Source organism: Nestor notabilis, unplaced genomic scaffold, assembly GCF_000696875.1.
Source record: "Nestor notabilis isolate BGI_N333 unplaced genomic scaffold, ASM69687v1 scaffold4955, whole genome shotgun sequence".
Classification (NCBI taxonomy): domain Eukaryota; kingdom Metazoa; phylum Chordata; class Aves; order Psittaciformes; family Psittacidae; genus Nestor; species Nestor notabilis.
In genome coordinates, this window is record NW_009930521.1 from 6,690 (window position 1) to 21,669 (window position 14,980).

General features: G+C 43.6%; 1 protein-coding gene across 1 annotated transcript in view; it reads left to right on the forward strand.

The window, feature by feature from the left end:
• Positions 1–14,682, forward strand: part of DTL (denticleless E3 ubiquitin protein ligase homolog (Drosophila)) — a 21,319-nt gene extending 6,637 nt beyond the window's left edge. Inside the window, exons 9-14 of the mRNA XM_010015423.1 lie at positions 475–579; positions 2,554–2,666; positions 6,203–6,292; positions 7,447–7,582; positions 12,281–13,134; positions 14,614–14,682. Coding sequence (XP_010013725.1) covers positions 475–579; positions 2,554–2,666; positions 6,203–6,292; positions 7,447–7,582; positions 12,281–13,134; positions 14,614–14,682 — 1,367 coding nt within the window. The remainder of the gene's footprint in view (positions 1–474; positions 580–2,553; positions 2,667–6,202; positions 6,293–7,446; positions 7,583–12,280; positions 13,135–14,613) is intronic.
• Positions 14,683–14,980: the final 298 nt, after the last annotated feature.

Below are 14,980 nucleotides of genomic sequence, written 5' to 3' on the forward strand. Positions count from 1 at the left end.
TTCCTGCTGGTGTGTCTAATCCCCTATCTTACCATGGTAATGGTCAAGTGGCAGTCCCAGGAACATGAGTGAAATCCTCAAGGAGCTGTTCGTGAAGTAATTTGCTTGCAGGGAAAGATTTTTCTTGAACCTGAATCACTGGCGAATCAGAGGATGGCTTATTCTACCAAAGCATGAGGGTTTCTGTTTCTTTTTAATCTCTGCTTCTACAATTGGTTATCCACTTAAAACTATCAAATAAACCACTTGCCTGCTCTGAAGGTGAGATTCCTTCCTAAATATATGTTATTATAGAAACTTTCCTTCTCCAGCAAGTGCTTTGTCAAACAAACTGTACATTGACAATCTCATACATGATAGAGATCCTTTCCCAAGTTCCCTCTCTAGGCATTTCTTTGAGAATGCCTGTTTTCCAAACTGTTTGGGTTTTTTTTGTGGAGTTATTTCCTATGAAGAATTTCTCTTTGTCAATAGGATATTCTAGCCTGGTTTTGGATTCCACCGGTGCTAACCTGTTTGCTAACTGCACTGATGACAGTATCTACATGTTCAATATGACAAGTTTAAGGACCACTCCAGGTAAGCATGATATCTGTGAAAATAGCTGTGAAAAACAGATGTTACAGAGTGTAGAAAGAGTTTCTCCCTATGACATAGAGACAGAGAGCAGATTGAACACTTAGAAAACCTATTCCATGCTCTTCTGTCTAAAGTTACTTTTTCCAAGGACTGTTCATATTTTGTGATAAGCTATCTATATAAAATTAATAGGACAAAAATTTACATAAGTGCAGATGCTGCTTCACCCCGACAGAGGCTAGTGGTAACTTGCATGTTGACACTAGTTACCTGGTGAGGAATGGCTAGTGTCCAGCTGCTACCCACCTGAGGCAAGTTTGAATCTTCTACTTACTGGCAGTCACTGATTTCTCAAACTCTTAGGTATGAATCCATGTCGAGTGATTACCTGATATGTTGTATTCAGGTATTTGAAGGTGTCTTTTAAGTTTAGCTTCTACCACAGTCTCTGGGAGAAGGTGTTTTGTGGAGATGCTTCAGCTTTTCAGATTCCTTCGGTTCTGCATCTGTGACCTTTACATTGGCAAGATTGTCCCACAGCCCTTGGTGCACTGAGCAGCTCTGTCACAGGCCAGTGGCTGCTTCTCAGAAAGCAGCAAGTCTTGTTAGATGCATTCCAGCCAGACACATGACTTGTTTCTATTGCCTTTTCTCAGCCTCTCAGTTAATTGAAATTAAGTGAACAATGCGTCCCTGTTTCTGCTCCTCAGGAAGGCAGTCTGGTGGGTGGGAATGCTTCCAGAGCACAGAAGTGCTGCAAGTAGTAAATATTACTAGCTCAGTTGGTGAGGTTAACCCCGGTGCCACCACCAAGTTGTGGAAATACACTCACTGGCCTGTCCCTCCAAAGCACAGCACATCCCACCCTCAGCCTCCTCATGGAGTTCGATCCTTCTGTGTGCAGCTGATAAAGGCCAGCAAGCAACCTGGATTCATCCAGCCAGATAAAACATGTGCTGCTGCTCCCGCAGAGGGCAGCGCCTGCCTGCAGGATGCTGCCTCTCTCCTCACGCAGCAGCTTCTATCCAGGTTGTGGCTGCTTCTATGTAGTACTGAGGTGGTTTCAGTTTGCAGGAGGACGTGAGGAAATCCTCACTGTAACAGGACTTGCTGGTTGGTGTAGCTTAGGAAGGGACCTGCTGTCTGGTAACCGCTGCTCTGGGTAAAAACTGAGGGATATTTTGAAGTGCTGCAACTTTTCAATGTGTGCCAAAGGCAGCTGCACGTCTGCTGTCTGCGGGTTGCCTTCTCTACCAAAATCACTATTAAAACAGGGCTGGTAGAGGGTACTAAGTTGGGAAACTCAGCCATTCTGCCCTGCTGAGAGGATGGGACATGGTGCAACCAAGTGCTCTAGTTCTACACTCAGCTGTTGTGCTGGCTGCCAGCTATTTTGGCCCTCGCAGTAGAGGGAATGGCAACCACTCAGGTGGTGGTTTCAAGGCTTTAGCAAACACTACTGAGGCTTTAAATACAGACAGCGTGGCTGACACGATGTAAGTCTTGATGAAATAAGGATGTTGGCAGCAGGACAAAGGAGCAGTAAAGGTTTATGTTGCTACCTGGGTGGAAGAAGGCCCTTGATATGTGTTCTCTGCAACTGCTCTTGTTAATATAGCAGGGCTGGTGATGGTGGCTGAGGGAGGAAGAGACAAGGAACCTTAACTGGAGTAGTGGGACAGCCCAGGTGTCAGCCTTCCTGTGATATGGGTCAAGCTATAGCTTTAATGAAGCTGCCACTGATCCCTAATGATGTGGAGAGAGTTGTTGCTTCATTTGGAAAGCCTGAAGGGCTTTCATTGAATAATAAAAGCCAGAGCCCCAGAGCAAGGGAGCAGTGCAACCACTTTCTCCAGAGGATATGTGGCTAGGCAGGAAAAGCCTGTAAGATCACCCCTCCTTGCGCAACTGACTCCATGGCTGTGCATCAAGTACAGCTTTTATTTACTGGGTCTTTCCCTTTTCTCTTCACAGTGGCAGTTTTCAGCGGGCACCAGAATTCAACCTTTTACATCAAATCCAGCACCAGCCCAGATGACCAGTTCCTGGTCAGTGGTTCGAGTGACTGCAATGCATACATCTGGAAGGTAAGGTGGTTGGGAGAGACCCAACCCTGCAACCCAGAGCTGCTCTGCTCTTCCATTTCATTTACTTTTCATGTACATGTAGGACACTCCCTGCTTCCCACTCCTCCTCAAAGCAGCATGGATTTAGCTCCTGGCATGTTGTATCCAGAGTGTGTTTGTTGCTGTCAAGGCTGGACGTAATTGTTTAATGTAAAACAGAGCTAACCTCCTGCCATCAATACATCTCTCGTCACTGCTGCTTGCTGCAAGTTGCTGATCTTAATCTGGTTTTAATGGGTATTAAAATCCTCTTTAATCCTGGTGATTCAGTCAGCTGTGACAAGTAGACGGACAGCTCTTGGTTCATATTCAGCAATATTAGCCGAAATCTAACAATTTCATTGTTTCAAAGGGCACCCTTTGCCCCCACTTCGCCGTTTCCAGGGTCTTGCTTCAGACATAGCTTTTCCTCATGCTTAATTTACAGTGGGTAAAGCCTTTGTATTACAGCAAGGGCTCAGCCATAGCCTTCAGCAAAACTCGAAAGCACCATCTGACAGCCGAAAGGCTTCGCCATTTGGCATCTTGCAGTGACATGTAGGAAATGCAAATGTCACCAAGTTAAGAGCAGGGACCTTGGAATAAGGCATGCTTCAAGTTCTGTTCCCCATATGGGAGCAGAATAGACTTCTTACTGAAGTAGAGTAGACAGCAACCACAGGTGACTGCCTGTTTCAGGTTTGGGGGGATTTTTAGGGAATGCTGAGTTGTTTACCCTTTTTGAGATGAGTTTGAAAGGAAAATACAAACCTTTCAGAGCAGAGGGTCAGCATACTGAGCTTGTGGTTTGAGCATGTAGTCTCTTTGATTTGGAGAACACTTGTAAGCAGCTAGGTTGCTTACTCGGTGGCAGCAGGAGTGCCATAGCATGGCTACTCCCATGCCAATTGGTGTAATTCTAACCTTCTTCATGTTCTGTGTGAGTTCAGCAAAAATACCTGTGCAAACTTGAGTTGCACATTCTGCATCTGTGTCTTCTGATACTTTCTTGGAACACTGGCTGGGACTGGGTTGAAAGCATTCATACATGTCATTACATCTCAAAGCTTAAGCGTTTAAGCATATTGAGAATGCATTCTTGTACAGAAGGCTTCTGTTGCTATCACATATGAGTGACAGATCATATTGCATATTTGCTAAATCATCAGATAATTACTTTTATTTTAATCCTATAGTCATGTTTGAAAGTGGGATTTGGAGCAAAACCGTATCTTTTGAGATCTGTCATATCCAGAGGCTTCTTAATTTGTTTAAATGTTGGCAGATCTAACTGACTCTGAAACATATGTGTCTTTTCCTGGCATGAGGACTTCTTATGCTGTGAAAAAACCATGGTTAGATATTGCATGAGCAATTAACGGCTAACATTGCAAAGAACCTAATGAAGAGCGTGAGCTTTCCATATAGAGAAAAGAATGAAAGCCAGAGGAAGACTTTGTTGAGGAATGAAACACAGTATTTCTTTGAGAGATTTTTGCAGCAGTGTAAGTTGTGTTTGGGTCAGCATTCCCAAGAACACTGTGGCTAGAAGTTATTGCTGACGAGGATGCTGTTTCAGTCTTTTTCCATATATAAATCACTTCCAGGCAGTGAACACTTGCTTTATTGTGTTGTTTGTTTGGGTTTTTTTAATTAGTAGCCTGTTGATTAATGAACTGACTCTTGAAGAACACAAAGATTATAAAAGCCAGAGAGCAGAGAGGTTTCTCTGCACAAAAATGGTACCTGAGATAGATACCTGCTGGTAATAAAATTATCCTATGTAGACGTATACTTCCATTGTCCTTTGAAACCTTTGGTACGGACCACTTTGAGGTGGCCATATTAAGTTACCCTAAGGTCTCTCCAAGCAGTGGAATTTTAAGTGCTTCTGTATCTTGTGGTACTTTAAGCTGTACATGTACTATTCTATGCTGCATCTTGAAGATGGATACAATATCTGTTTCAGTGAGTGGAGTAAGTAATAAAGTCTCATTTCCTAGTCTTCTCTTCTTACCCGTTCCACAATAGCTCTAACTTCCCCACAAATATCCTGTCGAATCAGGCAAAACCCAGCATGTGCTGTGGCTAATCCTGACTTAATATGCACAGACTGACCTACTGTCTTCTGCCAAACACAGTGGACACAGCTGTAACTATACACGTTCCTTTAGTCCGCAATAAGATCAGTCTGGTGTAGCTGATTTGATTCACACCAGTATAGTGGAAAACCAGTGTGTCCCAGCAAGAGTAATTCTCTTCCTCTGCTTTCCTTTTAGCAATCAGTTACTGCTGATTAGACACTAACTATTGTGTCTGTTATGTGTGCAGAGTAAGAAAGATTGCTATTAAAAGTAAACAAAGGTGTTCTCTGCACCAAGATCTTCTGTTGTTTATTCCCACAATAGGGATTTAGTTTCCATGGTGTTGCATGTTTTGGCAGAGAAGGGAATATTCTGACCAAGGCATTTAGTGGATATTTAGTCAAGTGATTGCCTCTGCTATGCCAGTTAAAAAAAATGCTGCCTGTTAAGATGAACCTGTTTGTATCAGAACAACTTTAAGATCTGAAGCTGGATATTCAGTTGTGGGTTTACAGGCTGTTGTAGGAGGTGATCAACAAGAGCAAAACTTGAGCGTAAATCAGAAGTCTTGCGTCTTCCTTTGAAATCAATACATAATGTCTACTCCTTTGCCCACACAGTAAAGGATCTGTTCATTCACTTAGTCATTTATGCAAATCCCCTTAATAAATCCCCCTTATGAATGTCACATTGATACCAGTGACTCATAGCTCCAGAGAGGATTGCCTGCTGAAAACATCACTGTCTCTGTGTGTGTGTATGGATGTGTGCTTTCTTCCTTGGGCCACTTAATGCTAGCTTCAGCTATATCTATCACTTAGAATGACCTGTAATCAAGGATTCATAGTAATACTTTGATTACCATGTATTTTTATGAACTCTTAAGAGTGTCTCTGGTCCAGGTTGGTTGGAGGAGCCACAGGCACTTGGCAGTCACACAAATGCCAGTTCTGAAGCCGGTGAAGGTTCATCTATAGGATTTTTTTGGTGGCAGTTTTATTCTTTTAATGAACCATTGACTTGTTATTGGGGCATTTGTAAAAAAGCAGCAGAATATATTTGGCTATCCTCATGCAAAGTATGAGCCTCCCGAACTTTTAAGCATCTTACCTAGAACAGGTAGAGGTACTTAGAGTAAAGTGCTTGTGTTATGTTCTGGGGTGACAACTCTGCAGGCAGAAATCCGGTGTGTAGCAGGAATTGAACAAGTGTTTCCAGGCAAGTCAGTACATCTCAGTGCTGACCAGCTGCTTCCCCTCTAGAAATGAAACATGAACTAGTTGTTGCCTCACGATGAGAGGCTGAGAGCATCTGATTTATCTGTCTCATATAGGAAAGATGGGAAGCATTCGTATGCTGAGGGGTCTTTTAGTGATATGTATCAGACTGCAGGGCTTCTGACTGTAATATTTGTTTTTCTGTGGAACTTCTAAGGTTTCTGAGCCCAGCCTTCCTCCACGGATACTCCTTGGTCACTCTCAGGAAGTTACCTCCATTGCTTGGTGTCCTTCAGACTTCACTAAGGTTTGTTTTCTGGAACACTGTCTTTACCATGAAACAATAGATGTGGTGTGGGGACTTCCAAAAATGTTCATCTGGGGGGGGCAGTAAACCGAGCTTGTCACATGAGTGCAACTTATCAGAACATTTAAATTGCTTTAAAATCATTTAGGCTATTTGATAAGTACTAGGAAGTTGCAAATGAACAAAGACCTCTCCTGCTCAAAAACCATGTAGATGAGGCCCCAAGTGACATGGTTTAGTGGTGGCCCTGGCAGTGCTGGGGAATGGTTGGACTCAATGATCTTAAAGGTCTTTTCCAACCAAGTTGATTCTATAATTCTGTGATGAGATCTTGTGGCACCTATAAGAGACAAAACTGTGAAGCCACTTAATCAGGACTTCCATAAGCCAAAAGCTTGTTTTGTAGTTCCATATTTACAGCTTCCTTACCTGTCAGACCATTCCACAGATCCTTTTGGAGCGCGCGATGCTGCTCCATGTGGGAATCTAGACCAGTGTGTCTGACAGAGTTGGTTTCTCTGCTAGACACTGCTGACATCTGGCTCTGAAGAGATAGTGCTTAAGTCCAACAGTGTTCCAATGTCACTTTGGAATGATAGAATAGTTAGGGTTGGAAGGGACCTTAAGATCATCTGGTTCCAACCCCCTGCCTTGGGCAGGGATGCCTCACACTAGACCCTGTTGCCCAAGGCTCTGTCCAACCTGGTCTTCTCGGTGTGTTGCAAACGTTTGTCCCCAAGCAGAAAAGGCCCTGAGTAACAGAGACAGACTTACATGCAGGTGCAAAGAGCAGCGTGGCTGCTTTTGTCTACTGAGTGACTGAGATCTCAAAACGTGTGCTGGCCCTTCCTGAGCAGACTGTCATCTATCACAGAGCTACACGAGGCAAGCGGATCTTGGTGACTGAGATTTCTCTAGCAGAAAAGACATGCAGGCAGCCTCCTTTGCCTTCTTTAAAGCAAATACTGCTGTTATAGTAATGAAACAGAGTTGGGTTGTTTTGTTTGGTTTATGGGCAAATCTTTCACCCCCTCAACCAGGCTTCACCCTCATTCGTATTGGTATGGTGTGTCGGGTGCAGCTGTTCTAGTTCACTAGGCTGGTGATCCATAGGACATGCCCTGGTTACTCCAACAAAATGATTTATACTGTAGGTTGCCACGTGCTCTGATGACAACACTGTGAGGATATGGCGCTTACGACATTGTCCTGAAGAGGAGAAATCAGCATCCAGCAAAATCAGCTTGGTGGGCTGGGTCACTCAGAAGAAACCACAGCAGCATCGAGCAGGTAAGACCCCTAAGCTGAGATATCCAGCTCTGCAACCTGGCTTCTGAAGCTTGGCTGTTCTCTGTACCAACAAAAGCTTTTGGCTTGTCTTATTAGTTTTCTATTTTTTTCATATAGCCAGACAAACACTTCTATTTGTGATTACTTCTGCCACCAACAAGACAAGCAGGCTGAAATAGCTGACAAGTACGCTGAAGTACGACCAGACTGCAAAGCAAATATTCATTGATACAGCTTGTTGGGCAGCCAGATTTTTAGTGGGAATAAGCAAGTTTTAGTAACTGAACAGCCAAAGGAGATGTCGTCATGTGTGCTATTTCATGTGTGCATCTCACTTTTTTATATCAAATAATGACTGAAAGCAGCAAGATCATATGCTTTTTCCTGTTTGCTAGTTAACCCAGTAAAGGGCTGACAGCACATACGCAGCCTTGAACTATTTCCTCCTGCCCAGTAGTTGTGTTACTGGGCACAGTTGGGGAAAGTCAGTTGGGGAAACTCTCTAAGACTCAACATGGAGTTTCAGAAAGCAGCGTTCTTTATTGCAACGCTGGGCGCACCCATTGCTTGCCAGCAGCAGCTCTATGTTTAGCATACTCATGCATATTCATAGCCTTTCCAAGAACCTATTTACATATTCATGAGATTTCCAGGAACTCATTGTAATATTTCCATCCTAATTACTCATGCACTCTCTTGCTGAGTTGGGGTCTCTGGTGGTTGCTGATAGTCTTCCTCACTGTGTTTACTGAATGGCCTCAGTGCTTGCACACGCTTGCAAGGTCCTAGTGCTGAGTTAGCAGCTGGGATATCCTTGCTTCTGTTCTGTTCCAGTCTCACTCCATGTTGGGCACCACTCTGCTGTCTTGAAGACTGGCATCCTTGGTCTTATTTACTGTCTCCCTAGTTGTTATCAGTTCCATGATGTTCCTTCCGCCATCAGCCAAACATTCCTTTCTCTCTATGTGTTAGTAAGTTAGAACAGTTTGGTCTATTCTGCGACGTTAAAGGCTCACACATTATTGTTAGTTTAAAATTTAAGCTTGCAGTTGAATTCTACACAGATTTCTTTGCTGCTGCTATCAGTATTACTGCTTTTCCTCGGCTTCATACAGTGGTACTGTCTATGCAGACAAATGCCAAGTAGTGAAAGTACTTCCAAAATATATGTAGACAATCATTATGTGATTGTAATGTTGCAGAATCAGTAGCATTAATCTATTCACATGTTAAGGCTAATTAACAAATTTCTAGGTGGTCAGACAAGCTATACAGCATGATCTCACAGCTCACCACAACTACTCACTGGACAGTACTATAGACAGGAAGAAAGAAGCCCTGGATCGTAACACTACTTTAACTTGTTTGAAACTTATGTTTTGTTATAGTAGAGTAGGTGAAAGGTGAATAACACCCCCCCAGAAAGTGAAATAAGATGAACTCTGTAGAGTAGCTCTGAAGCTAAGAATACAATAGCTTCCCAGCAGCTGCTGGTGTGACTTCCTGTGTTCCACCTATCTTTTCTAGCCACCTTTCAAATGAATTTCACCTTGGCTAATACAAATAAAGGCGGAAGGTCTCCAAATCCTCCTAATGGGATAACATTACCTCTAGGATAACATTACCTCTAACCTTTTGCCAGTGAGTAACAGTCTTGCAGGAAGTTTGCAGGACAATAGCAGGGTGAGTGCCAGGTCTACTCTGTAGCTAGTAAATGCATACACTGCTTCAGAGAGGGCTTAAAATTCACTTTGTGTACTAGTTTCAGCAGAAGAGCAGTAAGCACAGGTCTAGTCCAGAATCCTGAAACCTGAAGCAGCTTGCACACTGAAACCTCACAAGTCAGCTTTGGCAATTATACCAGAAAAATCATTTATTTCTCCTTGCCCTTTCTGCATTGAAGTAACACGGGAGGAAAGAGGAAGTACACAGACACTGCAAACACAACAGCAGGCTTCCTGCTGACCTTGGGTCTTGCACACAAAGCACATGCTGGTAGAATGTAGGAGTTATCTGCAGAGACTGATTCAGAGCTAACGAGCAAAGTACTATTTCAGACCTGCTGGGATGAGAGCTGGGTAGTTCCCCACCCATTTCTGTGGAACAAATGCTGAGACTGAGGTTGTGTATTGACTGTTGACCTATATCGTCAGGTGTAGCAAGCACAATTTCCTTTCCTATAGAAATTATTTTTGTAGTTTCCCACTTTCTCCATTTTTTTTGTGTAATGAAATTTCTGGAGCAGGGCTGTGCATGGACGGTTTGTGACTCTTCAGTCTGGAGATTGATAATATCACTTTAAAAGATTCGTAGCAGAGAAGGCAGGAAACTACTGAAATAACCTGCTTTGGTGTTATGCAGGTTGACTGCAGGTATTTACAGTACTGTATGACATGCAATGGCAGCATAAAAGGCAACAGCTGGGAAATGGCCCAGTAGAAGCCTGAATAATGCATGCAGTCTTAAAAAGAAGTCTGATCTTCATATTCTTTATCTCAAGGTTGGGGATGTTTCTCAAGTTTGGGTTTGCTTCTTGCTGTAACACCCATGCAGCTCTCAGAAGAGCTTTGTTTTCCCCTATCCAGTGTCTCCACAGTATACCTTTCAGACTCTTCTGGTATCAGGAGTGCTTATAGCAAGCTAGTCATACAATGTTTCTGGTGTATGAATTTGTAAATGATCAGTAAGGGACCAAGAGTTGCTGAGCTTGCTACTTTTCCTCTTCCTCTAGGAGCTCAGATTTTTAAGTGCGACTAATTCCCCGGTTGAGATATTATTGTCTTGTAAGTGCTCATTAAAGTACAGAATATGAGAAGCAATTTTGGCAGTTACTTTCTATTAGTCCAGATTGAAGCAAGTTGTTATGAAGTAGCAGGTTTTGTCAGGAAAGGAGCCTTTAACCTTCTTTTGTGTGTTACAGTGATTTGTAGTGGGATACGTTAATATGAATCCTATTTAATTTTGCTCTGATGCATCAGTACTTGTTTTTGGATACTAGATAATGCTAGTAAAGAGGCTTAGTATGGTATATAATCAAAGAGTCATGTAGGCACTCATTTGACATGTTATTTCTGAGACTGCCCAGTGTCCTAAAGAAAATGGCAGGTTATTCACACTAGACTTCTCATTGTTCTAATGAAGTGCTTTATTGTGCTAATGCTGAGATTAAATCCCTGGTATACAGAAAACGTTTCGAGCTCTTGTGCTCAGCAGTGGAAATACATAGAGTAACTAAGGTGCTACCCTGTTTAATTGCATCACCCCACGTTAGATGAATGAGAAAGCAAGCATCTAACAAACCCACTGATGTGTTCTCTCTTGGAGGGGATAGAAATAAAAAACCCAAAATAAAATAAAGTAAAAACCAAACCTCTCTAATATTGCTGCAGATCAAGATCTTTGCTATATATGATTCACACTGTCACAAGTAAGGTCCTTATGCCTCTACCTATGACTACTGTTTTAAGAAGCTGGGTATTCAGAACCTCATTTTAAAAGCAGAGGGGTGTACATCTTTGCTAGTGAGCTCAAAAGCCACTGTGAAATCTCTGGGAATCATTTGTTTTAAAATAATAACTTTAATTAGAGTGACAGATTTGATTTTCTTTGGAATTTAAGTCCTTGTTCAGAGGGTGTAGAATTTCTCACATTTCCCGGGGTGTGGTAAATAACTACCACGCTCATACCAATACAGCATTGCAAAAATCCTCCAGCAAAAAGGTGAGAGAATGAAAGTTTGTCCTTTCCTGTTCTCACCCCTTTCTTTTCCCATCTTTAAAATATGCAGCTATTAACACCTGACTAGGAGCATTATTCATGTGGTAGCGTAAGGCTTCCTTGGTATTGTAGTTAGCTGTGGGACCTGCTCATAGTGCCTTTGTCCATCAGCTCAGTTGTGCAACCACTAAAGGTGGTGGTGCAGTTGGGGACCAGCCTTTCTGTCGAGCAGCATCGCAGTACAGAGCTGTCTGGACCAACCTGTTGCAAGGCTTCCAGCAAAGCTAGATAAACTTGAAAGATTCAAGATCTATTTTGTCTGTCCATCAGTCATAGAATCATAGACTGGTTTGGGTTGGAAGGGACCTTAAAACTCATCCAGCTCCAACCCCTGCCACAGGCAGGGACAGCTTCCACTAGAGCAGGTTGCTCCAAGCCCCTGTGTCCAACCTGACCTTGAACACTGCCAGGGATGGGGCAGCCACAGCTTCTGTGGGCACCCTGTGCCAGCACCTCAGCACCCTCACAGGGAAGAGCTTCTGCCTTAGATCTAACCTGAACTTCACCTGGTTCAGTTTGAACCCATCACCCCTTGTCCTGTCGCTCCAGTCCCTGATGCAGAGTCCCTCTGCAGCATCCTTGTAGCCCCCTTCAGACACTGGAAGCTGCTCTGAGGTCTCCATGCAGCCAAGTCCCTTGGCTGTAGCTTATGTGAGAGTGCTTGTTACAGGAGGGATAGATGTCAGGCATTACACAAATGTGCTGTATTATATTTACCAATATGACAGAGGACCTTACATAGGACTTGTAGAAGTTTAACCAAAATTGGATGGATTTATGTAACCTCTTCATGCAAAAGGGTATTCCTGAGAAGCAGGGTCAGTGCTGAATTCATATCCTAGTTGGAAGGGGTGTTTATACAAGGGCTGTCTTTAATCTGCTGTTCTGTGTTCCTCAGACTACTTATTTCTCCCCTACTAGGACAACCAGCCAGCCCACAGAGTACTCCTGCCAAGGCCTTCACATCAGGCAGCCTGTGCATGTCCTCTCCACAGCCAGCTGCCTGTGCTCCCATTGACTCTGGTGACCTTCCCCTGTCTACAAACACTCCAACAGGCACTCTTAAAACCCAGTCAGCTGCAGCCTGCACCCCAGCCAAGCAGAGGAGAACCAGCCCATGTGCTTCTCCCAGATTCATCCCTTCCTCCAAAATGTCCATTAAACACTGGGTTACAAGGACTCCCTCCTCTTCTCCAGAAGTGGGCAAGAAGGCTTCTTCTCCTAGAAAAGCCCTGGCAGAAGTCACCCAAGGTGTTCTGGAAGCCACTTGCACTCCTAAAGCCCTGCACTCACAGTTTGAAAAGCGTGCCAAGAGAAGGCTTGACTGCAGCAAGGAGGACAACACAGGGCAGAAGTGTCTGCAGGCCTGTAGCTGTGTGACTGAACTGGACCATGCAGCTAAGAAATCCAAGCTGAATCTGTGTCACTTGGCTGCAGACCAAAAAGCTTGTGATGAAGGCTCGCTCAGCCTGGCTGGCTTGGATAACGACCGTGAAGGCTCCAGTCAGAGCCCAAAAGAGCCTTCCTTTCCTGGAAGCTGTGTGAATCAATTGAGCCTTCAAACTGCCCCCCATCTTTTCAGATCTCCTTGTGGGAAAGACAATGAGGTGGTGGATAAAGAGAATAGCTCACCTGAAAGGAAAAACTGGTTGTCTGCTCTGGGGGAGAAGCTACGGACTGGCAGAGCTGGCAGCCAGAACTCATCCAACAGCCCCCCAGCATCTTGCAGTCCCGGTGCCAAGCGACAAGAGGCAGCAGCCACTCCACTGAAAACTGTAAGTAGGATGATGAGTGACAGTGGTCATGAAAGAAGTTGTCCCTAGCTGCCACTCTTCCCCTTGTTTGTTCTCTCCTGCTCAGGCGTTCAAAGAATTATCTGATCCCATTTGGTTATGGACAAAAGGGGTGATTTCTGGCCTAGTAAGTCAGATAAGTTAATGCTGTCATCTACTAACCCTCTCCATGCAGGAACATAATCTTTAGGATGATGGCATCCCCCATTTTAAAGGGACTTAGGGCACAGATTTGCTCAGAGATCCTTGCAATCCCAAGCTGGATGTTCAGAGGATGTAGCCATCACCTCTACTCTGAGAAGCACAACAATGACAGCACCTTTCCTCGCAGATCTACTGTATATGTGTTCATCGCCACATCTGCCTGTTTATGCTACTGGAAAGCCGCTTGCCAGTGGAAGAAAGCTAAATTCTATTCTAGCCCAGGTAGCAAAAGCATTTGTTACCCATGTTAAAACCATGGGGCTAAATAATGCCTTCTGTTCCTTCACCTGAAAACTATGAGAAAACGAAAGAATTGTAAAAGAGTCGTAGGGCAGGATTTGACCTATGTAATCCTGGTTTTGATGTACAAGAACCCTGGCAGTGAGCTCACTCTAGGATCCGAAAGTTAAGCTTATAAAGCAGCTAAAATAGTTGGCATGAGGGCATGGGGGTTTAACATGCAAACTGAGAAATAATTACCTTGTTAAACCAAACTTGGCTCATCTCTGAAACTGGACTCCAAGTCCTGCAGTGCCTTTGAGTCTAATTTCAGTAAATGCTAGGTATAACTTTCAATCATTAAATTCTACTTGTACTCTCAATTGGATATCTGATGCTAGAAGTTGTTGCCATCATTAAGGCTTATTTTGGTATCTCATTTCTTACCTGATTTCACCTCTTACAGCATTTTCATCAGCTATGGAAATGAGCAAGCCACCACTCCCTAAGTTATGCATAGATGTTGAACTCTTCATATAATGGTTGTACCAAGAAATCTTGGTAATAGGAAACCTACAACTACTTGTGCTTTATGCTGTACATGTTTAAACACAACTCAGAAAGATTTGCCCCCAGGAGAGATTACTATGGAATGGTTACCTTTCCTGCCCCATGTGCTCTAGTTCACATTTTGGAATGCTCCTGTGTTGTACTCAAAGCCTGAGGAGGTGCCTGGAATACCAGCAGCATTCATTGATCTGCTACATCTTGGAAATCTGCAGTTCTCATCTGCTGTAGGGAAGCTGAAACTGCAGCCAGAGTGCTTTTCTTATGGCAGGAAGACAACCCTAAGATTCAGCCAGTGTTTCCTGTAGGTAGTAAGCCTCTTAGCTGTGAGACAAACAGATTATAGTAAAGAACCTTTCCTAAACAAACTGGAGCAGTGATGGAGGGGAGACTTTAGGGCTCCTGCAGCATATGAGCTGTTAACCTAGAAATGTTTCTTGTTGGTTTTGTTTGGTTTTTCCTTCTTCCTAGGCTGCAACCACTTCAGTATCCATGCGGAAAATCTGCACATACTTCCACAGAAAGCCACAGAATGACTGAAGCAGCACGCGGCGGTGGCACCTGATGGATGTTGACACTGTGCTATTAAGACCAGATTTAGCAACACCGACAACGATGCACTAGGATTACAGTTTGTTGTCAGACATTCACAAACGTGGGGGTTTGTTCCTCTGTTTTTAAAGCTGTTAACAGTAGAAGTCAGCTGAGTGTGGAAAATCTACACCACACTTACACGTGGTCCATACTGACTTTGGATGATGGATTGTTTTAATAAAGAAAAACAGTATTTTTCACATGGCAACTGTTAGAGTCCAAAGACAGCAACAGCTCTGCTGTG